This window comes from Monodon monoceros, unplaced genomic scaffold, assembly GCF_005190385.1.
Source record: "Monodon monoceros isolate NGI ecotype Baffin Bay Population unplaced genomic scaffold, NGI_Narwhal_1 Super_Scaffold_2, whole genome shotgun sequence".
Classification (NCBI taxonomy): Eukaryota; Metazoa; Chordata; class Mammalia; order Artiodactyla; family Monodontidae; genus Monodon; species Monodon monoceros.
Window position 1 is genome coordinate 82,152,210 of NW_021703776.1, and position 23,734 is coordinate 82,175,943.

The 23,734-nt window shown below is 47.6% G+C and overlaps 1 protein-coding gene across 6 annotated transcripts; it reads left to right on the forward strand.

Annotated features, from left to right (window-relative positions):
• Positions 1 to 869: 869 nt before the first annotated feature.
• Positions 870 to 18,052, forward strand: TSPAN33 (tetraspanin 33). 6 transcript variants are annotated; one of them, XM_029234185.1, is made up of 8 exons: positions 870 to 1,223; positions 11,857 to 11,914; positions 12,574 to 12,701; positions 13,022 to 13,096; positions 14,229 to 14,324; positions 16,099 to 16,227; positions 16,628 to 16,789; positions 16,999 to 18,046. In XM_029234185.1, exons 1-8 carry the CDS (start codon positions 1,122 to 1,124, stop codon positions 17,098 to 17,100), a joined length of 852 nt encoding a protein of 283 aa, XP_029090018.1. In that variant the 5' UTR covers positions 870 to 1,121; the 3' UTR covers positions 17,101 to 18,046. The 6 variants fall into 6 exon arrangements, with proteins under 6 accessions (XP_029090018.1, XP_029090020.1, XP_029090021.1 ...); XM_029234187.1 differs by having other exon boundaries at positions 901 to 1,223; positions 12,577 to 12,701; positions 16,999 to 18,052; XM_029234188.1 differs by having other exon boundaries at positions 901 to 1,184; positions 16,999 to 18,052.
• The last annotated feature ends 5,682 nt before the right edge of the window (positions 18,053 to 23,734 follow it).

Sequence of the window (23,734 nt, forward strand, 5' to 3'; positions counted from 1 at the left end):
CATTCATAAAGGCTCCATTCTTATGACTTAGGCATCTCCCAAAGCCTCCATCTCCTAACACCATCACCTTGGGGTTTAGGATTTCAAAATATGAATTTGGGGAGAGAACCGATTCAAACATTGTCTACAGCATTCATGTTTGTGTTACATAGGAAGCACAGTGTCCATCACCTGCACTGCTCTCAACCTGTGTGGGTCGGATAAGCGTGTTAAAAACTCTGTCTTTATGTAGATCAAGACTTAAATAGGGAGGTGGGGACTGAAACAGTAATGAATTAGGATGGCAGGATTCTTGGTGATGTTTCCAAATTTCCACTATTCGGTTATAGTGTTTTTGAAATAAGCATTTAAAATATATAGTTGCTAAACAGGATTGCAGCTACTCAAATATTCTCAATTGTTATGTGTAGGTTAGTTTTATCTCTCTGATTTTATTGTCATCCCCCCCCCACACACACACCCAGGGATATGTCTATTCTCTTGCATTCCCACAGCTTTCAGCGCATTGCTCAACATACAGGGTACGTACTTGTTGATTTTAATGTATGTGTGTTTGCATACGTGCACAGCAACTGGGTAGAGGACGTGGGTGCGTGATGCAGTGTGCATTCCTCCTCATCCTTTTTCCCTTGAGTAGCTGCAGCCTGGATGCTTTCCTTCTCGGGGGAAGAGGTAGAACCGCTGACCCTTTAACAAGTTGTGCCTCACAGAACAGGTGTCTCCCCCGCCCCTTGGAAAAGAGGGATGGTTGCATACTTAGTGACATCAGAGACCGACTAATGAGAAATCAGGCTTCGGCAGACGAGCCAATGGGAGGTCGAGGGCGGGCCCGGTTTCCTGGGAGCCCGGCGGGCCGGGCTAGTCCTCCAGCCACAGCGGAGTCTCTGCAGTTCACGCTGCGCGCGGTAGCAGCTCCCGCGACTCCCGGCGGCTCCAGTAGCGGCGCCGTTCCCCTGCCCGCGCTTCTCCCGGAGGCACGGCGCGGGCACCTCCCGCCGCAGCGCGGTTCCCCCGCCGCTCGGGCTCCGGCCGTAGCACGGCTCATGCCTCCGGGCGCGGAGCGCTCAGGTGGGCCGGCCGTGGCGGGGAGATAGGCCCCCGGGGGCGGCGGCGGCTGGACCATGGCCCGGAGACCCGGGGCGCCGGCCGCCTACGGAGAGGACTTCTCCTTCGTCAGTCCGCTGGTGAAATACCTGCTCTTCTTCTTCAACATGCTCTTCTGGGTGAGGCTTGGGGGTCGTGGGGGCACCTGGGCTGCAGGGCACCCCCTGGAGGGTTGAGTGGGCTGCCCGCGCTGAGCAGAGGTCGTCCCCGGATGCCCGGTTCAAGGCGAACGTGGTGAGCAGCACTGCCGAGTTTTCTGAGAAGACCGTACTTTGGGGTAATTTATCCTAGGCAGAGACACTACAGTGGCTCCTTGTCTGCAGAGCGTGTTGGGGTGGGGGATATGCAGGGGATTCAGTGCAGACTTCTGGGTATTCTCTCGGCATCGGATGAGGGTCTGTGTCAGGCCAAAAAGGTGGTTTTGAGCGTCAGGAGCGGGTTTTCCTGTCGGCCCAAGGCAGACCCACTGACACACTCATAATTAGGGGATTTTTCAGGCCTGGGGGCTGTGGCCCTGCTGGCAAAGAAGAAAGAGGAAGGAGGGAAACCCAAACCTTCCCTCTCCCTTACCTCAGAGAGAATGAGTTAAGGGGCTTTCATCTCTTCCTTTTGCAGGCCTCTGCTGCCCTTCCTCCCTCCAAAGGCTGAGAAAGGACAGGAAGAGCCTCCAGGTGTGGATGTCTTTCCCAGAACTGTCCCAAACTTTGCCCCACCTTTCTCAGGACCAGGCTCCATCCCCAGGAGTTTGACAGTTTTCAGCTTCTTCAAATAGACCCTATGTTGGGCTGGAAGTCCAGGGGTCCTTTCAGAATCTTCTGTTTGGGGCTGGAAAAGTAGAAAAAATATTGGACCGGGGCTGCCTAGATTCTCATCCCCACTCTGCCATTAATTGTTGACTTGACTAACCTGGGCAATATGTTCACCTCTGTAGACCTTAGTCTCCTCCTCCATAAAAATCCAGCGTGATCAAGGATGCCAGAAATACTCTGCTGGAGCTGAGAATGCAGCTGGACCAGATCATGAAATGCTAGCTCAATCCTGTTTCAGGTCTAGAGAGTCCCTGAGCCTCTCTGGGTTTGCGAACATTGGGAGATCCACCCCCTTTCCCCAATTTCTCTTCCAGCACCAACTACACTAGAGCTGCTGCTCTAAGAGCCCGTTATGCTTGCCCACCTCTGCCTGAGACCTAAAGTTCAGACTTGCAGGAGGGAGGAGTCTAAAATATGTTTCCTAGGAGAGGGAGCAGACTAGGCAGCTAAGCCAGTTGCTGGAAAGGTTTCACAGGGGCCATGGTGTGAACAGACACAAAGTACATAAGTGCTAGCCCATTGGGAAAAATGAGAGAAATCCCAGAGGGTGGTGATGACAGCTCATTCTCAGCCATTGTACTGGCAGAAATGAAGTTTGAACTCCTAACAAATTCACAAGATCACAAAAGTTGTATTTTAGTCTTTCAGTTAAGAAGTCGCTGACTTTCTTTACCTCCCTGTATTGGACAGCTCTGTGCAGAGGGGAGAGAGTGGGCTGGTACATGCTTTATAATTCTGGGCATACGTTGGCAGGAACATTATCAGTGCTGCCTACAGCAACCATCTCCTTCCTTGCTGATCCTTTTCCCACCCAGGGCAGCAGTTGGAGTGGCTTTTGAGTCAGGCAAAGCCCAGAAGCTCAGATCTCCTGCCCCTGTGTCTCAGCTGAGGCTTCCTTAGTGGCGATGCCTCAGGGCTCCCATGGCACCTCGTACATATTTTGCTTGTCAGATCTTTCTTTACCTGTGCTGCAATTATGTGTTTCTGTTTTTCTCCCCCTCTAGACTTCAGGCTTCCGAGGGTAGAGACTGCCTTATTCACTTCTGGATTCTCAGTGCCCAGCTGTGTTTGGCAGAGAGTGGGTACTTATTGAACGTTTATTGAGTGGGGAATGAGAGCAGAGCCTACAGGGTGGAGGCATGATGCCCTTCCTCCCTCTCTCACGGACACTAGCCTTTCAGGATGCAGCACAGCGTTAAGTCCTCCAGCATTCTTGGTTGGAGTATTGTCCTGTGTTTTTTTCTTCAGTGGGCCTGGCACCCCTCCCTCAAGCCAGGTCAGAAAACGTGGCAGCCATCCCCTCCAGCATCTTCCTCAGGGCCTAATTACCACACACAGCACACGTGGACCCCCTTCCAGGTCTTCCCTAGGCGGATCCAGGCCTCTGGTGAGGTATCTTCGTCAACAAATTCACTTTGCTGCCTAGGACCGCTGTATTGGAGTCCCCAGGGCACTCAGGATGCCCCAAACCACCTGCAGCAGTATCTGTTGTAACCTGGCTCAGAAGCCATGAGGAAATGATCAGGCATCAAGCCTGGCAAAAGCCCCTCCTGAGTGACAGGGTCCCTTATGCCCCCATCCCCCCACCACAAACACACACACACACACACACACACACACACACACACACACCCCTACTTAAATATGCTAGGAGGCAGAGCCCATTTCCTCCCCCATTTTTCCCCTCCTTTCCCTATAGACTAACCTGGCTGCAATAAATGAATTATAACAGTATTATTTTTTTAATATATAAATTTATTTTTGGCTGCATTGGGTCTTTGTTGCTGCATGCGGGCTTTCTCTAGTTGCAGCGAGTGGGGGCTACTCTTCGTTGCAGTGCGTAGGCTTCTCATTGCGGTGGCTTCTCTTGTTGTGGAGCATGGGCTCTAGGCGTGCGGACTTCAGTAGTTGTGGCTCGCGGGCTCAGTAGTTGTGGCTTGCGGGCTCTGGAGCGCAGGCTCAGTAGCTGTGGTGCACGGGCTTAGTTGGTCCGCGGCATGTGGGATCTTCCCAGACCAGGGCTTGAACCTGTGTACCCTTCATTGGCAGCCGGATTCTTAACCACTGCGCCACCAGGGAAGTCCCTATCACATTATTTTTATAAAAACAACAACAACAATGATACCAAGAATGAAGACAAGAACCACACACTTTGCTGCCAAGTCACATGCATGCCTTCTTAACTCCCCAGATAGCTCTGTTTGCCTTGTACCAAGTAGAAAATCATAAACTTCAAGCAGCCTTTAAAAAGAATAAAAGAAAAGCATCTCTTAGAGTCTCGATAGCAGGCTGTGTGTCAGGCTGGTAACTCCAGGCTGTGAGTTTGCTTGTTTATACTATTTTGAGCACTTGTGAACTTTCCTTCCTCATTTATACCCTTGGAAAACCAAAACCAGCCATGGCCTAAGGAAGGAGCTAAAGGGTTGGCCCAGACATTGGAGAGGAAAGAGCCCTGTGGACTCCTCTACTCCAGTAGGACAATTCCATCCTATCCAGAGGGAGAAGGCCAAGAACCAGTTTCAGACAGATAGTTGCCACTTCAGAAACCCAGGAACAATGGTGGTGCCAGGATGACCACTGTAGGACCAGTGTGTGCAGATCCTGGGCAGTGACAGAGGAGGCCCTACTTTAGGGCTAGCAGGATGTGATTTCTTTGACTTCATCCAGAAATAAGGATAGGAAGGACTGAGAAGCTGGAGGTACAGACCCCTCCCTCCCAGTGTCCCTCTGGGAAGGGACAGTGTTTTGATTCCCATACAGGGAATCACTCTACTCTCAGCTGTCCCCCACCGCCACCTTCAAAAGAACAGGAAAAAGATTTATTCCAAAGAAGAGGTGAGGACTCTGAGACAGATCCACCCAGTTCATGCAGACTGGACTTTAGAATGTGGAAGGCGGACAGGCCGGGCTTTCTCTCGGTGGCTGGCGGGCCCTGGGTGGTGATGCCCCGTCTGCCTCTTTCAGGAGCCGTTCCAGGGACTTCCCTCTGGGTCCTGCAGGGCCTTCGTGATGCTGTTTTACTTACCCCTGCCTCAGCCCCGCCCAGTCTGGAGATTACCCACTGTTCACCCAAGATAACTGCAGGCAGCTCCTCCCCACCTCACATGATGCCTGGAAGTGAATACACATGTCCTGATAGGAGACAGAGAGGGAGGCAGCCATGTGACCGAGGTCATAAGGCTCTGGAGCCACGTGGACCTACATTCCAGTCCCTCTTTAGCCACTCATTCACTGAGTGCATTCGCCCAACATCAGTTCTATAAAGTGGAGATCCTAACACCCTCTTGGGGTTGTGGTCACAGTATACATACAGTGGTTAGTCCAGTGCCTGGCCCTTAGCACTCAACAAAAGGTAGCTGTTACATCGTTGTTAGAATTGGCTCCTAGAGCCAATTCACCTTTTGGGGATGGACTTGGAGAGCTAGGATGAGTGCTCCTCCTGATGAGTGGCAACTAGGTGGGGATTGAGTCTAGGTAAGGGCCAACCCTGAGCCTGACTTCCTTCAGCCTTGAACACCCTTGCTCACATTCCTACTGTTAGCCAGAGGGAGATGACAATTAGTGGCATCTTTATATTTTATAGTTTAAAAAGAAGTTTCCTATATATCATAGGAACAGAGACTCCACTGTTGTCTTTAAGGACCTTCCCTAGGTCCACTCCTCAGAGCTTTTCACACCGCATTGGTCTTAAGGTACAATCCAGTGGAAATGGATTCCAAGAGCTAATTTGCCTGTAATTATCGGCATTTGAGCATTAGAGCCAGGAGAAGAGCTCTTGTTCAGGACTTCAACTTGGGGCCCTGTAACCACTTATCTCTTAGTATTGATGGCTGTGAAGTAGTGTCCTAGGGGCTAGAATAAGGGTTTTCCTCACATCAAATCATAACTGTCTTTTCCTGATTTACAGAAAAAAAAGTCAAGATAACAGAAAGACTTTTCTCCATTTTCTGTTTTCTCCCATCTTCTCTCCAAGACAACAGCTGCTTATCTGCCACCAAGTGCAAGGACAAGTAGCAACAAACATTATGGAAAACTAGGAAACTATTTAGAATATCGCCATATTATTTTATGAGATGCAGAGACATACGTCTAACAGCTGAATCACCTGTTAGTAAAATTGTTCCTTATTTCTATGATAGAAATTAGTATGTCATGCTTCCTCACATGACACATTGAGAAGGACACGTTATCTGTGTAATATTCCTGTCAAAAATATGTCGTCTGGGGCTTCCCTGGTGGCGCAGTGGTTGAGAGTTCGCCTGCCGATGCAGGGGACACGGGTTCGTGCCCCGGTCCGGGAAGATCCCACATGCCACGGAGCGGCTGGGCCCGTGAGCCATGGACGCTGAGCCTGCGCGTCCAGAGCCTGTGCTCCGCAACGGGAGAGGCCACAACAGTGAGAGGCCCGCGTACCGCAAAAAAAAAAAAAAAAAAAAAGTCGTCTGAATCTAATTGGGAAGAAACAATCTGACATCCAAATTGAGGGACATTAAACCAAACAACTGGCCTGGACTTACCAAAAAAAATTTCAGTGTCAAAAGAAAAAATATCAGAACATGTGTTGGCAAGGATATGGAGAAATTGGAACCCTGTACATTGCTGGTGGGAATGTGGAATGGTGCAGCTTCTGTGAAAAATGTTTGGCAGCTCCTTAAAAAATTAAACATAGAATTGCCATATGACCTGGCAGTTCCACTCCTGGGTCTATACCCAAGAGAACTGAAAACAGGTATTCAAACAAAAACTTGTACATGGATATTCATAGCAACACTATTCACAACAGCCAAAAGGTGGAAACAACCCAAATGTCCATCAGTGGATGAATGGATAAACAAATTGGGGTCTATCCATATCATGGGATATTATTAGGCCATAAAAGGTATTGAAGTACTCTTACATGCTACAACATGGATGAATCTTGAAAACATTATGCTAAGTGAAAGAAGGCAGACACAAAGAGCCACGTATTATGTATTCCATTTATAGAAAATGTGCAGAATAGGCAAAACCATAGAGACAAAGTGGTTGCCAGGGGTTGGAGGAGTGGAGGGAATGGGAGTGACCATTTAATGGGTACAGTGTTTATATTTGGGGTGATGAAAATGTCCTGGAACCTGGTAGTGGTGGTGGTTGCATAGCAGTATGCATATACTTAAGGCCACTGAACTGTACACTTTAAAATGGGTAATTTTGTGGTATGTGTATTTTACCACGATTTTTTAAAAGTCGGTGTCTTGAAAAACCAAAAACAAAGAAAAGAAAAAAAGCTGTGAAACTGTTCCAGGCTAAAGGAGACTTGATCACTAAATGCATGATCCTTGACTGGATCCTGAACCAGAAAAAAGGGGAAATAAAACCAGTTATAAAGGACATTATTGGGATAATTGGGGAAAGTTAAATATGACTGTAAATTAGATAGCAGTAGTAGCATATTAAAGCTTCAAAAAGAACCCGATATGTCAAGATCGTATAGAGCACACCAGCAGAGCACTGTTAGTGCCTTGTCATCTGAACAGTTTTAAGATCCACTGCCATATGTTTTGGTGTAAGCAGAAATCACCCTGATTAAAGGTTGTAAAATTGCATGCAAGTGAATCCCAGTTTAAGAAAATATGATATTAAAAAGTGTGGATTTACAAGACTAACAAATTGAGGGTGACTATTTTTTAAATAGATTTCATTTTTTAGGACAGTGTTAGTTTTGCATAAACTTTTGAGAAGACGGTACAGCGACTTCCCATATATCCCACATCCAGTGTCTCTTATTATTAACATCTTACATGAGTATGATACATTTGTTACAATTAATGGCATTATCATTAAGGTCCGTACTTTATTCAGATTTCCTTATTTTTACTTAATGCCCTTTTTGTGTTCCAGGATCCCATCCAGGATATTGAATTTCATTTAGTTGTCATGTCTCCTTAGGTTTTTGTTGGCTGTGGCAGTTTCTCAGAATTTCCTTGTTTTTGATGACTTTGATAGTTTTCAGGAGTACTGGTCAGACATTTTGTAAAATGTCCCTCTATTGGAACTCGCCTGATGTTTTCTCATGGTTATACTGGGGTTATGGGTTTGGGGAAGGAAGAGCACAGAAGGGAAGTGACATTTTCATCACGTAATCTCATATATCAGTGACCTCTGTTGATGTTGACCTTGATCACCTGGCTGAGGTAGTCAGGCTTCTCCACTGTAAAGTTAATCTTTTCCCCCCTTTTCGATACTGTTCTCTTTGGAAGGAAGTTACTATGTGCCGCCCACACTTGGAAATGGGGAGTTATGCGCCACCTTCTTGATAGTGCTGTACCTCCATAAAATATTTGGGATTCTTCTGCGTGGGGGTTTTGTCTTTTCTCCCCCATTTATTTATTTATTAAGTCATTTATATCAGTATGGACTCATGGGTATTTATTTTATATTTGGGGTAGCAACTCCATACTCTTTTATTTTGATGTCTCTTTGGCATAGCCACACAAATGTGGGGTTTTGTTTTTGTTTGTTTTTGAGCATTTCCTTACCTTCTGACATCACAAGATGCTCCAGACTTACCTATTTCCCACCCCAGTCCTGGGATCAGCCATTTCTCCAAGGAGCCCAGGGGATGGCTATTTTCTTTATAAGGTGATTACTCACCTTTCATAAGGATAAAGGTACTGGTGCATGCAAATTATTTTATATAATTTGATTGACAACTCTTCAAGAACATGCCTTTGGCTGGACTCAGCTATTTTAAAAACTGTCTAGCTTTTGAGAGTTTCCAGCAAGGCTTCATTCTAGCCAGAATATGAAAAGCTATTCTAGGAAGAGAAGTGTCTTTATCTCCATTCCCATCATGAAAGGAGATCATTGGTGATATTGTAGGGTGTCATAAGATTTTGTAGCAAAGACTGATATATTGTAGACAGTACCCGACTTGAGACTGGAAATGGGGTTTAGTCCAGATATTGCCACTGCACCCATGTGCACTTGGTCAAATATCACTTCCCTCTTTTGGCCTCAACTGTAAAAAAATGGTGAGTGGCTGAGTTCGTTTCTAAGCTTCTACTCGCTCTAAAATGTTATGCTATTAACAGCAGCGGCACTAACTTTGGAATGGCAGCAGCTTTGAGGAATTCAGGGTGGGAGATGTGGGCAGGAATAGAAGTGTGAAAGGGCAAGCCTGACTGCAGGGTAAAGAGGCAGATCCATGACAGAAATGCAGAATTTTAGAGTTAGCTAGTGAGTTCCGGGTGAGCAGTATCATTAATGATCATATTAAATATTAATGAGAATATTAATGTCTTAGTCTTGTTTCTCACATAGCCAGCACCTACCCGCTCTAGATCCCCGGCTGAGTGTGCTTTAGGCTTGTGGTTCTCGAACTTGACTGCATGTTGGAATCGCCTGGTATGCATTCAGAAACACTGTTGCCTGGGTTCTAACGCCAGAAATTCTGATATACTGGGTTTGGGGTGCAGCCTAGGCATCAGGAGTTTTTAGGTTCTACTCCGTGCCCCCCATTCTAATGGCAGCCAAGGTTAAGAAGCACTGCATTAGGCCCTAGATGCCCTTGCCCCCTCCCATGTAACAGATACACCTCCTTAAGGGCAGGGACCACATCTTGCTCATCTTTGCAGTCCTCAGAGTATCTCCTACATAACAGCTGATGAATTGGATTTGGACAGCATATTAGTTTCCTATTACTGCTGTAACAAATTGCCACAAACTGAATGGTTTAACATAACACAGATTAGTTTTCTCATAGTTCTGGAGGTCAGAAGTCCAAAACAGGTCTCACTGAGCAAAAACCAAGATGTCAGCAGGAATGGTTCCTTCTGGAGGCGCTAGGTAAGAATCTATTTGCTTGCCTTCTCCAAGAGGCTGTTCACGTTCTTCAGCTTACGGCACATACTCCAACCTCTGCTTCTGTTGTCATACATATCTCCTCCTCTGACTCAGACCCTCATGCCTCCCCCTTATAAGGTCCCTTGTGATTATATTAGGCCAACTGGGATAATCTCCCCAGTTGCAAGGTCCTTAACTTAATCACATTGGCAAAGCCCCTCTGGCCGTGTAAGATTACATATTCACAGGTTCTAGGAATTAGGAATGGACATCTTTGGGAGGACGCTGTTCTGCCTACCACAGATAGAGACAGAGCAACTGCTATAATTACAAGCCCACCCATGGAATGAAGTTACCCTGTGACACATGGCATCTGTTTACTTTTCCTTTCTTGTTTTAGCTGTGTTAGGATTTAATCAGAGACCGTCTTTGTGGAAAGTTATACACCTTAGTGAAAATTTAACATGTGACAAAACAGTGAGGAGCCTGGGAGCAACAGAAATATAGAGCAGATACATACTTTTTAATGATTCAGTAAAGTGATATTCAGAACCGTAATTGGCTGTGGTGAGTTTTAAAGGGCAGACAGAGATGCCCGATCACTCTGGCAAAGGGCTTGTGCTTCCAGGCCTGTGGGGTAACCGGGGTCTCCGTTGTGTGGTTTCCTTGCCTCCCGCCAACTCCCCCTTGCTCCCTGAGCCTGGCTGTGCTGTGGGACAAGAAGCCAGCTGGCACCTGCAGCCCCTCACACAGCTCTTTCTGCAAGCAGCTCCCTCTCTCCTGGACAAAGAGTGTGAGGGCCAGCACGTCACACGTCTGGCCCCGAGTCAGAGGCGGCGTCAAATGATTGGGGACCGAGGAGAAGGGGCTGTGTGTACAAGCCGAGAAGAGTCCTGAAAGGTGCGGTTTTAGACAAGGGTTTCCCATTTCCTGCTGAATGCACCAGCTGGTAGAGTTTCCCAAGGAAAATGTCTCTCTGCTGAGGGGCTAGTCTGACCCTGTTACCTGCTATGGGTGCTCAATTCCCTTCTCCCACCAAAGCCCCAAGATGGTCTCTGTCTTGCCGGACAGTGGAGTGCAGCCAGCCCTCTCCTTCACCACTGAGTTGGTCAAGTCCCTGCTGCTGAGAACTCCCTCCAGCCAGAGCTTGGCCCCCGCTATTGCCATGGTGATAGCCAGCTGCTTCTTAGCACCAGCCTGGGAACTGGGCACAAAGGAAGGGTGACCGAAGGATGTGCACACTGGGCCACCCTGCACTCCTGGAGGCATAGAGTGGGGCATAGAGAAGGCCCCTTTAGGGAGCGCTGGTGGTCTCGGATGGGTTTGTTCTCTGAGGCAGAAGCCAGGAAGTTTGAAAGGTCTAAACTTCTCTGTTCCACACTGGAATCAGGGTTTAAAAAGTTTCCTTTGCAAGGTAGTTCTGCTGTTTTACACCCACGCATTCTTTCACACTGGTTTGTACTTTCATTCTTGCGTTTGACACCATATTGACCTCCAAGAGGGTTAGAGACCTGGCAGCATCTAGCATCTACCCAGGCCTGCTTCAGCTTTAAGACCTCCCCTTTGATGTAGCTGGATTCAAATTCAGAACTTCATAGTTTCTGTGTGACCCTGGGCAAATTAATCCTTAGTAATGATAGATAATATTTATTATCAGGCATGGTGTTAAATGCTTTCCATGCATTCTTTTATTTCATTTTCACAGTAATCTTATTAAATGTAGTTGTTTTAAATTACCATCTTCAGATACAGAAACTGAGGCTCGGAGAGTTGTCCAGCACAGACCCAGGTTCAGCTCACTCCGAAGCTCATGTTTTTCACTGCTATTCTGTTTTAACCTTGCATTGCCTTAATTTCCTCACCTGTAAAATGGGTATAATAGCTGCCTCACAAGATAACTGTGTTGTGAGGATTAAATGAGATAATCTTGGTATAAGCTTTTCATGGAGGTAAAGCACTGACAGATTCTATCAATAGTATCACCAGGGAGGAAAAAGATGCTCATTTCTGGGTCCAGGAAGAGTCGTCCTCCTCCTACTCTGCCTTAAGGTTACTGACGGCTATCAGGGCTCCCTGGTTTCCAAAACCTCAGAGTGTGGCTCTTTCCCTGTCTCCACAGGTGATTTCCATGGTGATGGTTGCCGTGGGAGTCTACGCTCGGCTGATGAAGCACGCAGGTGAGCTGTAGGTCCCCGTGCATCTCCCCACGACTCTTCGCTGCCTCTTTCAGCCCTGGTCTTTCAGCCCTCCTTCCCACATAAGCTATGGAGCTATAGGGGGCAGCCACCCTCTAGCCAAATCCTAGAGGCTTACTCCATCAGGCCATCCAAGCCAGTTCACCTGGATTTCCCTGAGCTCCCACGAGTCTTCTGAGATCTGCCTGCATTTTAGGCTTAGGAAGTGTCTAAGGAAGAAGGTAGGCTTCTGGGTGCAAAGAGTAACCGGGGGCTGTAGCCCTTCCTTCGCTCTGTTCTGGAGTAACTCAACCTCCATTCCTATTCCTCTGCACAAAGTCTCCAGGAAACGGAATCTGCAAAGCCAATGAGCCTAATGCCATTCTAATTCTTTTCTGGAGCGAAAGTGGTCCCTCCTCTCTTAAGCCTGGGAATAAAGGCTCTTACTTTTTGTTAGTTTCTCAAATTAAACGCCACAAGCCCTTCTGGGCCCTTTGTTTTCTCCCCATGGGAGGGCAGTACTGCTTCCTGTAACCTTCCCCCAGCCACACTGGAGAATCCCCCACCAGGGGAGGAGGACAGTTTTGGGGGCACCCCACCCCTCCCTGGTACCCCCCTCCACCGGCACCAGACTCAGACTGAGAGACAGCCCCTTCCCCCAGAAGCAGCGCTGGCCTGCCTGGCCGTGGACCCAGCCATCCTGCTGATCGTGGTGGGCATCCTCATGTTCCTGCTCACCTTCTGCGGCTGCATTGGCTCTCTCCGGGAGAACATCTGCCTCCTGCAGACGGTGAGTGGTCAGGGGCGCCCCCAGAAATGCCCTGGCCTCTCTCCTCCACGTGCCTCTCATTCCTGAAACCTTTCAGTTTCCTTTGTCCCTCAATGCCCCCAAGGTCTGTGCTGTCCACTCCTCACTGTAGAGCTCAGCCCAGGTGACCCAGCACAGGGTGACCACCCCCAGGACAGCGTCCCAGAGGCAGCTGCCTTTCCTGTGTGTGGGGCACCTAGGAGAAAGTGCCCCGTGGACCCCCAGTACTCGCCGTGGTCCTGGGAAGAACTACTGCCCAGCATGGTAACAGACTGCCTCCTTTTTCCGCCTGCTCCCCACAGTTCTCCCTCTGTCTCACCATCGTGTTCCTGCTACAGCTGGCAGCCGGGGTTCTGGGCTTCATCTTCTCAGACAAGGTAACACTGGGAGTCACGGGGCCTCCTCAGCTGTGAACCAGAGGGAGGAAGGGAAGGTTCCTGCCCGTGCTTAGCCTGACTGATTAACCACAGTGGTCCTTCCCCTGAGAAGGATCGGCCTCTGAAAGATTATCCTTAGGGATGAATGAATGGCCTTTAAAGTTGCCATATTTAAAGAGGATTTCAAGATTGTAAGGTGTTTTCCTCTGACAGTCTGAGAGGCCAACAGGGAGGTAAATTCTATGAACCAAAAGTTAAAATAGTCTGTAAACTTTAACGGCAAATGATTGAGTAAAATTCACTTATCAAGTGAACCACAGACAACGTGAAGAGCCTTTTGTTTCTTTTAAAAATTATTTATTGGGATAAACGAAAGTAAGAAAAGGGGGAAGTAAACAACACTTTGAACAGCTCTTACCATATCTGGGAGTGGTCTGCCATTCAGTGACAGCCCTTTTAATTAAGAACCAGAATTTCTTTCCCAAAGGGCAAATGATTACCAGGGGTAGAGTATAGGACTATGGATAGGAAACTTTGAGAAAAGTAATGAAGCAGGAAGGAAGAGACCATGGTAGAACTATGAATTTGAGAGCCACTGAGTTAATTCAGAATGTCCTAGTCCTTCGGGCTTAGTAAAATCCTAATACGATACAGATCTGTTTTGAGTCTAAAGAGATGCAATTCTCTTATGTCCACTAGAGGTCAGTGCCTCAGCTCAGTAAGTCCTTTTCTACTAAATACTCCCCCGCCCCACTGCCCCTGGACACACACACACACACACACACACACACACACACACACACACACACACACACACTAGTTTCGCTGCTTTGCATCAGTCAACAAGTATTTTGTGTAATAATATTCAGAGATAGATAAATATTGGATTATCTTGAGATGTGGCTCTGAGAACAGGCAATAGCAGGACCAGCATTTTTCTTGCCCACAGGTTCCTGAGGGCCCAGAGATGCACAGGCTTCGGAACTGGCCATCTTCCATCACTAGGACTTGGTTCTGATTTCAAGGCTGACTTAAATAAAGAAGGATGACCACTGTCTATTGCTATTTCTGCAGGGAGGAGCTGGTTAGGGGTTAGTCCTGTGTTCTGATTCCCTCCTTGTGTTTCTGGCAGGCGCGGGGGAAAGTGAGTGAGATCATCAATAACGCCATTGTGCACTACCGAGATGACTTGGACCTGCAGAACCTCATTGATTTTGGCCAGAAGAAGGTATGGGCTAAGAGGGGGGTCATCTAGTGGTCCAGGAAGCTGTGGGCAAAAGTTAATGCCATCCCAAGAGACACCTCACCCTCATCACCTGCTGGGTAATGGATTCTGGGAAGGGGTCTGGCAAAAAAAAAACACATAGCTTTAAAAGTACTTTTAAGGGCTTCCCTGGTGGCGCGGTGGTTGGGAGTCCGCCTGCCGATGCAGGGGACGCGGGTTCGTGCCCCGGTCCGGGAAGATCCCACATGCCGCGGAGCGGCTAGGCCCGTGAGCCATGGCCGCTGAGCCTGCGCGTCCAGAGCCTGTGCTCTGCAACGGGAGAGACCACGGCAGTGAGAGGCCCGCGTACCGCAAAAACAAACAAACAAAAGTACTTTTAAGGGCAAAGAACAGTATATATAGTAATCTACCAATTGTGTAAAAAAAGAGAGGAAAGAATATGTATTCATGTTTGCAAAAGGAATCTGGAAGGATATGAAGGAAACCATTATAAGTGGTTACTTATAGTGGGAGGGGGAACTGGGCAGATTTTTTAATATTACCAATTGAAAAGTCAGATTTTTAAAATTATGGCAAAATGTACATAATTTCAAATTTACCATTTTTAAGTGTACTTAAAGTGTACAGATCTGTAGCACTAAGTACATTCACATTGTTGTACAACCCTCATCACCGTCCATCTCCAAAACTTTCTTCCCACACTGAAACTCTGTACCCCATTAAACACTAACTCTCCATTTCCCCCCCCCCCAGCTCCTGGCAACCACCATTCTATGTTCTATCTCTATGAATTTCTGTCTCTATGAATACTGTATTTGTCCTTTTGCGACTGGCTTGTTTCACTTAGCATGTCTTCAGGATTCATCCATGTTGTGGGATGTGCCCAAACTCCTTCCTCTATAAGGCTGAATGATATTCCATCATATGTATATACCGCACTTTGCTGATTCATTTATCTTTTGATGCACACTTGGGTCACTTCTACCTTTTGCCTATTGTGAATAATGCTGCTATGAGTCAGAACTTAAATTTGAAACAAAAGTGCTTTTGAGACCAGAGCTGAGTTCCCCTTCGCTTGGTGCAACACTCTTTTTTTTTGTTTTTTTTTGTTTTTTGCGGTATGTGGGCCTCTTACTGTTGTGGCCTCTCCCGTTGCGGAGCACGGGCTCCGGACGCGCAGGCTCAGCGGCCATGGCTCACGGGCCCAGCTGCTCCGTGGCATGTGGGATCTTCCCAGACCGGGGCATGAACCCGTGTCCCCTGCATCGGCAGGCGGACTTTCAACCACTGCGCCACCAGGGAAGCCCGGTGCAACACTCTTGACTTGGATCCCGTTTGCTTTCATGGTGTAATTATGGGCCCACAATATTGAAGAGTCTCCTCCTGTGCTTCCTCTATATTAAGGCAAATGTTTGTAGCACTGATGCTTTATTTCAGCCAGTATTTTTGGAACATATACTTCTGCGAAGCTCTATGCTATACAGGACTGCAAAACCAGAAACTGCCCTCAAGGAGCTCGTAGTTGAGTGTGTAAAACAAAATATATATACAAGTTATAACAAGACATATAAAATGATAGAAATTAAGAAGAGAAAACTTCTTCAGGGGAAGGTCACTAAGAAACTTGAGCTCCAGGTTCCAGGTTGTGTTTCAACACAACGTGAACTTACAAGTGCAAGCTTGCCATAGACTTTTGGTTGCTCTGAGAGTTCCCCTTGTCACCTCAGTGTGGGGATGGGGGTGGTAATTTTAACCCCTGTGGTGGGCTTTGTTGCAGTTCGGCTGCTGTGGAGGGATTTCCTACAAGGACTGGTCCCTGAACATGTACTTCAACTGTTCGGAAGACAACCCCAGCCGTGAGCGCTGCTCTGTGCCTTACTCCTGTTGCTTGCCTACCCCCAACCAGGTGAGCACACATCCCACCTCATTTCCTCCTGCAGTGATCTGAGTTACTTTCTGATGAGGGCAGCTGCTATTGGGAATCTCCATCCCCTGGTTTAGCCAGTCAATTTTGTAGGACAGCTGTCAGATGTTTTTCTTCACTCCAATCTGATGGCTCTGTTATCTTGCACTCCTGTAGCCCACTTGGGGTTTCAGAAGGCACAGGTCTCTAAGGCAAGGAGAACTGGACTCAGACGTCTCAGAGGAAGGGAAGTCTGCATTTAGCAACTTCCAACGTAGCATCCTCCACATATATTCTCTAACAATTTAGGAGTTTAGGAAGGGTGGGAAGCCCATCAGCTAGGGCCCCTAAGAAAAAGTTATTGGAATGGGAGTCACACTTGGCTTTTCAACTCTCTTCCCAGGCAGTGATCAACACCATGTGCGGCCAAGGTATGCAGGCCCTTGACTACTTGGAAGCTAGTAAAGTAATCTACACCAATGGCTGTATTGACAGATTGGTCAACTGGATACACAGCAACCTCTTCGTACTTGGTGGTGTGGCACTGGGCCTGGCCATCCCCCAGGTAACTTACCCTGTAAAACTGTGGTCCCACAATTCTGTAAAGACTCCTTTGTTTTGGGGAGGGCACCTGGGGCTCAGCTAGGGTGTCAGGCACTAACGTTACTGAAGGGTAGGAGATGTGATGGTGCCGACTGCACTGGGAAGATTGAGTCAGAGAAAACAAAGGCATCACTCATTGCTGAGGACCCAATTCCTTCTCACCTTTCCCAGCTGGTGGGAATCCTGCTGTCCATGATCCTCGTGAGTCAGATCAAAGATCAGATCAAACTACAGCTCTACAACCAGCAGCACCGGGCTGACCCATGGTACTGAGAATCCATCCTGCACCTCCTCGTTAGGGCAACAGGCGAGCCTCATCAACCAACGGCAGTGGTTACAGCTGTCAGCACCAAATGGAGATTTGGGTTCCAGCCCCACAAGCGACGGCCCAGTGGCAAGAAGCAAACTCCAGACGCCAGAAGGCAGGGTACACAGGTGGCTCAAGTCTGGGAAGGATGTGCCTCCTCTCCCCATCCTAGCTCTCAGCATTGTTATTTTGTATTCTTTCTACCCTCCACCATTTGGGTTTCTGTTCTTGTTTTGTCTGAGCAGAGATGCTTGAGCAGAGCAGTCGCACAGAGTTGTGGGGGCAACAGGCTTTCCACCGAAGCACTGCAACTGACAGACCTGCTGGGGCTGCCACTGAGCTTGCCGCACATACTCGCATTCTGGCTGTTGCCAGTGCGCCCTGCCTGGAGTCCGGTTGGCATGATACCAGCTCCAGAAGGGGAGGGAGTGGAGCAGGCAATGAGTGTGGGGGTCGGCTGGGGACAGTCGTAGGTGCTGGGGAGGAGGGGAAGACCCTGTGTTTATTAACTGCCTGTGTTGCCATCCTCCCAGGTAGTCAGAGCGAGCTATATCCTGCCCCTCCCTCATTTCCATGGAAACGCGGCAGCAACTGCAAGGGGTACAACAAGCAGCCAAATTCACCCCGTCTCCCCTCCTTTAAAAAATGTCTGGAACCATGGTCTCTATCTTCTGCAGCCAGCAGAGGTGGGACTGAGCCATACGTCCCCTTGAACTGCACCCCTGTATGGCCCTCGCTCTCCAGTAAGTGGGTTTCTTTTTTTTAACCTTGGCAGTGTGCAGAGAAAGAGAGGTAACACCCCCCCGCCCCCCATTCCTCCGCACCAGAGCTAGCTCAGTATTTCTACAGTGTAAGCAGGGATCTTGCTGGGGTGGGGGAGCCAGAAATGGCAATAAAAGTTTATTGACCTGGGCTAACCTGGACTCCATGAATTTTCCATTCTGGCAACTGGGAAGGGAGGGGTAGAAGGGCCCGGCCGGTGGGCCCTCCCTCCAACAGGGGACTGGACACTCTCCTAAACGCTACCGTACTTCCCCGGCCCCACCACTCACCCCCGCTCCCTCTAGCAGATGCACCATTCCCCTCCCACAACCCCGCCCCCTCCAGTCTAAATTAGATAAAGAGATTCCCCATTCGCATTTGGGAACGGCATAATTTTATCCCTAAACCTGACGTTAATTTTTCTTTTCCGAACTAAAATACTTTGCTACCCAAAACTTTCCGGATGGGTTAGGGAAGGATACGTCTGTAAATCACTGTGTAGCCCTCTCGCCGGGAAGGGAGTGGGGAGGAGTGAGGAGGAGGAAGGCCATCTCTTCACTCACGGTCTAGACCCTCTAGCCCTCTCCTCCATCTTTATCTGAAAGAGCTGGGTACCGCGGCCCATCTTGCTTTAGTGAAGACCCAGAAAAAAATTTCCAGCCGTGCGCAGGGCTTCCTCGCGCGTATAAGAGCGGGCGAGCGCGGAGAGCAGAGAGGCCCGGCTGGCGCGTCGGGGGGCGTGGCCGGGGCGGGGCCCCGTGGCGCCGTGTGTGGTCCCCACCCCCGCGGCGGCTGGGACAAGCCTCCCCACCCCGCCCGCGAGGAGGGGGAGGGCTGCGTGACCCCACTCCCCGGTGAGTGTCCCCCAAGTCTCCTAATCTAGTTTACCTCTGCAGTCGGGAAGCTCAGACTAGGGCCTTGGCCTGGCCGGGGAAAGATGGGAGAAGCCCTACCGCGCTGGGCAGAGCCTCGAGTTCTCTCCCCGCCCCCAGTTTCCCCTAAACAAGCCTTCTGCTCCTGGGAGGGCGCCTTTCCAGCAGCCACCTGGGGCCCCAGCCAATGTTTAGCTCCAGCTAGTAACAGAACGGAAAGAAAAAATAAAATCTTTTTTTTTTTTTTTAAAGTAAGGGCCTTTTATTCTGGGAGAGAAGAGTAAAAAAGCGCGCTTTCTTAGCGCCAGGGAGTGGCATTTTATGCTCCTTCATTTGGTGATGCGGGCCAGGAACTCGGTGTTAGGGAGCCGCGGTGATGCACCTTCCCGGTTCACCGATTTTGAGGAGCTTACCTGGTAGGGGGCTGCTTAAGGCCTTTTGGAGGAAAAGACCAGGAATGCAAGTCTGCAGAACCAGGATTCAAATCCAGATTTTTTGAACTCCAAACTACACTTTTACTTAAGTCTCTACTGTCTCTCACTATATCTAGCCTTCTGGGCTTGTATTGATAGAAAAGGAGTCGGGAATTTCCCACCAAGTCCCAGGCCTTAAAAGGCCCTGAGCTTTAAATGTTCAGGAGCTTGTAGTGCAGTTCGATGTTTTTACCTAGATTCGTTTCTCAGTGTCTTTTTAGCTTTCTTTCTCTTTGGCCTGATGCTGGGAGAGAAAATGCCCAGTTTTTTAAAGGTTTCTCATCATTATTTCACGTTTCAATTTAACTTGCTCCCTGAATTTCTATCAGTTTAAAAACCCTAGTCTCAAGCATGTGGTATCTTAGAACAGCTATCAAATCTAGGCCTCAAAGGTGGGTGAATGGAAGAAGATTCTTGCGGCAGTGGAGATCAGGCTGGATGAGCAGAAGTGGACAGAAAGGGCCTGAAGGAGGGTGAAAATTTGTCTGGCAAGAAAGGTACCCCTACGGTCTGTGGGCCTCAAACCCTACAATTTAAACAAGGACTTGAGTCCAGGAGTGCAAATTTTGCAGAATGTTCAATGAAATTCTAATTTCCTCTGTATTTGTTTTCTATTGCTGATGTAACAAATTACCATAAACTGGGTGGCTTAATTCAACACAAATTTGTTATTTTACAATTTTGGAGGTCAGAAATCTGAAATGGGTCTCACTGAGCTAAAACCAAGGTGTGAGCAGGGCTAAGTTCCTTCTGGGGGATCTAGAGAATCCACTTTCCATCTTCTAGAGGCCACTTGTGTTCCTTGGTGCCTGGCCCCTTTTTCCATCTTTAAAGCACATCACTCCAACCTCTGCTTCTGTGGTCACATCTCCTTCTTCTCTGACTTTGACTCTCCTATGTCCCTCTTATAGGACTCTTGTGATTAATTTGGGCCCGCCTAGGTTATCCAGATTATCTGCCATTTTAAGATTCTTTTTTTTTAATTTTTAACTTTTTTATATTGGAGTATTGTTGATTAACAATATTGTGTTTCAGGTGTACAACAAAATTATTCAGTTATACATGTACATGAATCTGTTCTTTTTCAAATTCTTTTTAATTTAACCATATCTATAAAGTTCCTTTTACAATGTAAGGTATATACACCGAATTTCTGGGATTAGGACATAGACATTTTAGGGTGGCTCTTATTCAGCCTATCACATCCCCTTCCCACTACATGCATGACTTAAAGGTGGGGGAGATGTAGAAATGGACTGTTGTTGGATACTGGCAAGAGTTTGACGTAGGTGTGGTCTGGCCTTCATTCTAGTAATTACCTAACATTCATTGTGTGCTTGCTGTGTGCCAGGTACATATTTATTACAAAGTTTGATATGTGGGTCCTTTACTGTTTCCTAACTTGTTCTCATCCCAAAGACCAGATATGTTAACAGGGCCAGGGACCAATTTCAAAAAAGGGGAACAGCGCGGCTTCTTCCACCAGAAGAGTTCTTCTGGTCCATTACTCTAAAAAGGTCAAGAACATTTTGTAAACCCACTCCCCGCCCCCAAAAAAGTTAAGAGTAACTAGATATTCCAAATTGCCATAGGTAGAACACTCAGAGATGGGTAACCACACTGTAGAACTGAGGTTGGAAGTTAAGCTCTAGAGTCCTCACTACCATGCCAGGGACCTGGTCAAGCAATCAGATGAATGGAATAGCATAGAGATTCCAGAAAAGTTTTTAATCATCAGTACTCACTGACTAGTAAACAAGAAGCAACACAATGATGAGAGGAATCACTAATAAAAGTTGTTAGAACAAATGGATTACATTACGGAAGAGAAGTAACTCAGATTCATATCTCACATCATATACTGCAGTTCATTCCAGAGGGTAAAAGGATATTATAAAGCAAAATGAACAACAAAAATGAAAATCAGAATATTATCTGTGTCCTAGCTGTCGAGAACTAGAGTGGACAGCTTTTCAGTGCATCTGCCCAGCTCACAGGGATTCTTCTTTCTTTGGAAACTGGCCCCCTACTGCCAAGCCATAAGAGTGAGTCTTGAGAAGCCATATTTGTACTATAAGACCTGGTCTCCGGGACAGCACTTACTGGATCAGGCTTGGGCACTGTATTAGTATCCTAGGGCTGCTATAACAAAGTATAGTTGACCCTTGAACAACGCAGGGGTTAGGGGCACCAACACCCCATGTAGTCGAAAATCCTGAGAACTTTACAGTTGGCCTTCTGTATTCACAGTTCTGCGTCTGTGGATCCAACCAACCCTGATCATGCAGTACTGTAGTACATATTTATTGAAAAAAATCCATGTATAAGTGGACCAGTGCAGTTCAAACCCATGTTGTTCAAGAGTCAACTGTACCACAAACTGGGTAGCTTAAAACAGAACTTATTGTCTCACAGTTTTGGAAGCCAGAAGTTTGAAATCAAAGTGTTGGCAGGGCTGTGCTCCCTCTGGCCTCTAGGACAGGATTCTTCCTTGCCTCTTGCAACTGCTGGTAGCCCCAGGCATTCCTTGGCTTGTGGCAGCGTAACCGCAACTTTTGCCTCCATCTTCACGGTGATCTTCCCTCTGTGTCCGTGTCCCAATTTCTTCTTCTTACGAAGACAGCAGTCATATAGGAATAAGGGCCCACCCTACTGCTGTATGACCTCATCTTAACTAATTACATCTGCAACCACCCTATTTCCAAATAAGGCCACATTCTGAAGTACTGGAGGGTTAAGGATTCAACATATCTTTTTTGGGCGAACACAATTCAACCCATAACAGGCATCTAACCTAAACTGTAACCCTAACATAAACCCAAACGGAGTTCCCTCTGTGGGGCTTCGGAATTGAAAATGAGATCCTAGTCACAGCCTGGCCTGACTGGTCTGGTGGAGAAAGAAGAAAAAAGGAATCTGAGGCTCAGCTTCTTACACCTTATGAACTAAGTAGCAGAAAGTCTATTTACAGAAAGAGCAGAATGAAACACATTGGGCGTGGGGCAGAGAGGCAGAGAAAAGGGAGCCGAGGAAGGATACTCCTGGAAGCAGCTTTCACTGTGGTCCTACAATGTTTCTGCAGCTCCACGGCTGTCCTCCCTTGGATTCCCTGAGACACTGTGTGCTTACGGAAAAGCCTGCTTTGTTTGCCTAAGGAAGCTCAACTTGGTTTCTGTTGCTTACAAGCAAAGCTAATAGCAAAGCTATAATCACAGTAAGATGCTATATTAGTTTTCTATTGCCACTATAACACCTCACCACAAACTTAGTGCATAAAACAGCACACACTCATTATCATGCAGTTCTGTAGGTCAGAGTCTGATATGGGTCTCATCAGGCTAAAATCAAGATGCTGGCAGGGCTGCATTTCTTCAGGAATTTCCAAGGGAGGATCTCTTTCCTTGCCTTTTCCAGCTTCTTGAAGTTCCCTTCTCCCATCTTCAAAGCCAGAAACAGCAGATCAAGTCCTTCTCACCACACTCTCTCTCTTGTTTTCTGCAGCTGGGGAAGGTTCTCGGCTTTTAAGAACCCATGTGAATAGATTGGGTCCACCTGCATGATCCAGGCTAATCTCCCCACCTCAAATCCTTAACCTCAGTCACATCCATCTGCAAAGTCCCTTTTACCATGTGAGGCATCATATTCACAGGTTCTGAGGATTAGGATGTGGACTTTTTTTTGTTTGTTCTGTGTTGGGTCTTCGTTGCTGTGTGCGGGCTTTCTCTAGTTGCGGCTAGCGGGGGCTACTCTTCGTTGCGGTGCGAGGGCTTCTCATTGCAGTGGCTTCTCTTGTTGCAGAGCATGGGCTCTAGGCACGTGGGCTTCAGTAGCTGTGGCACGCGGGCTTCAGTAGTTGTGGCTCGCGGGCTCCAGAGCGCAGGCTCAGTAGTTGTGGCACACCGGATTGGTTGCTCCGCGGCATGTGGGATCTTCCCAGACCAGGGCTCGAACCCGTGTCCCCTGCATTGGCAGGCGGATTCTTAACCACTGCGCTACCAGGGAAGCCCCAGGATGTGGACATCTTTAGGACACATTATTTTGCCTACCACAGATGCACAATAAAATATATTATGACCAGTTGTAACAAGATAGATGGCTGAGAGCTTAATGATCTTTCTTTGTATGGTTTCTTTTTCCTATAAAATTTCTTCATTTTACATATTTGAACAACTCGGTCTGAAGCCTTGACCTCCTGAAGCTTTTTATGAGGAACACAGGGTCAATTCTGTCCAGATTCAAGGACCTTTATTTAGCTGCCTTCTCATAGCTGAAGCTTTAACTATCCCAGAAAGACACTAAATGAAGATATATTCCCAGAAGTCCGGATTGGAGCCGGGAAGGAATGAACAGAATGGGATCAAATGCTTATTCCCCACTAGAGAATTGCATGTATTAAAATATTATTACTGAAAAAGGCAATTGAAATTCCTCTAAATAGAGAGTCTGGGGTGGATACCTTGATAAAGGTGTTTTCTGGCAGGAGGCTGTAAGGG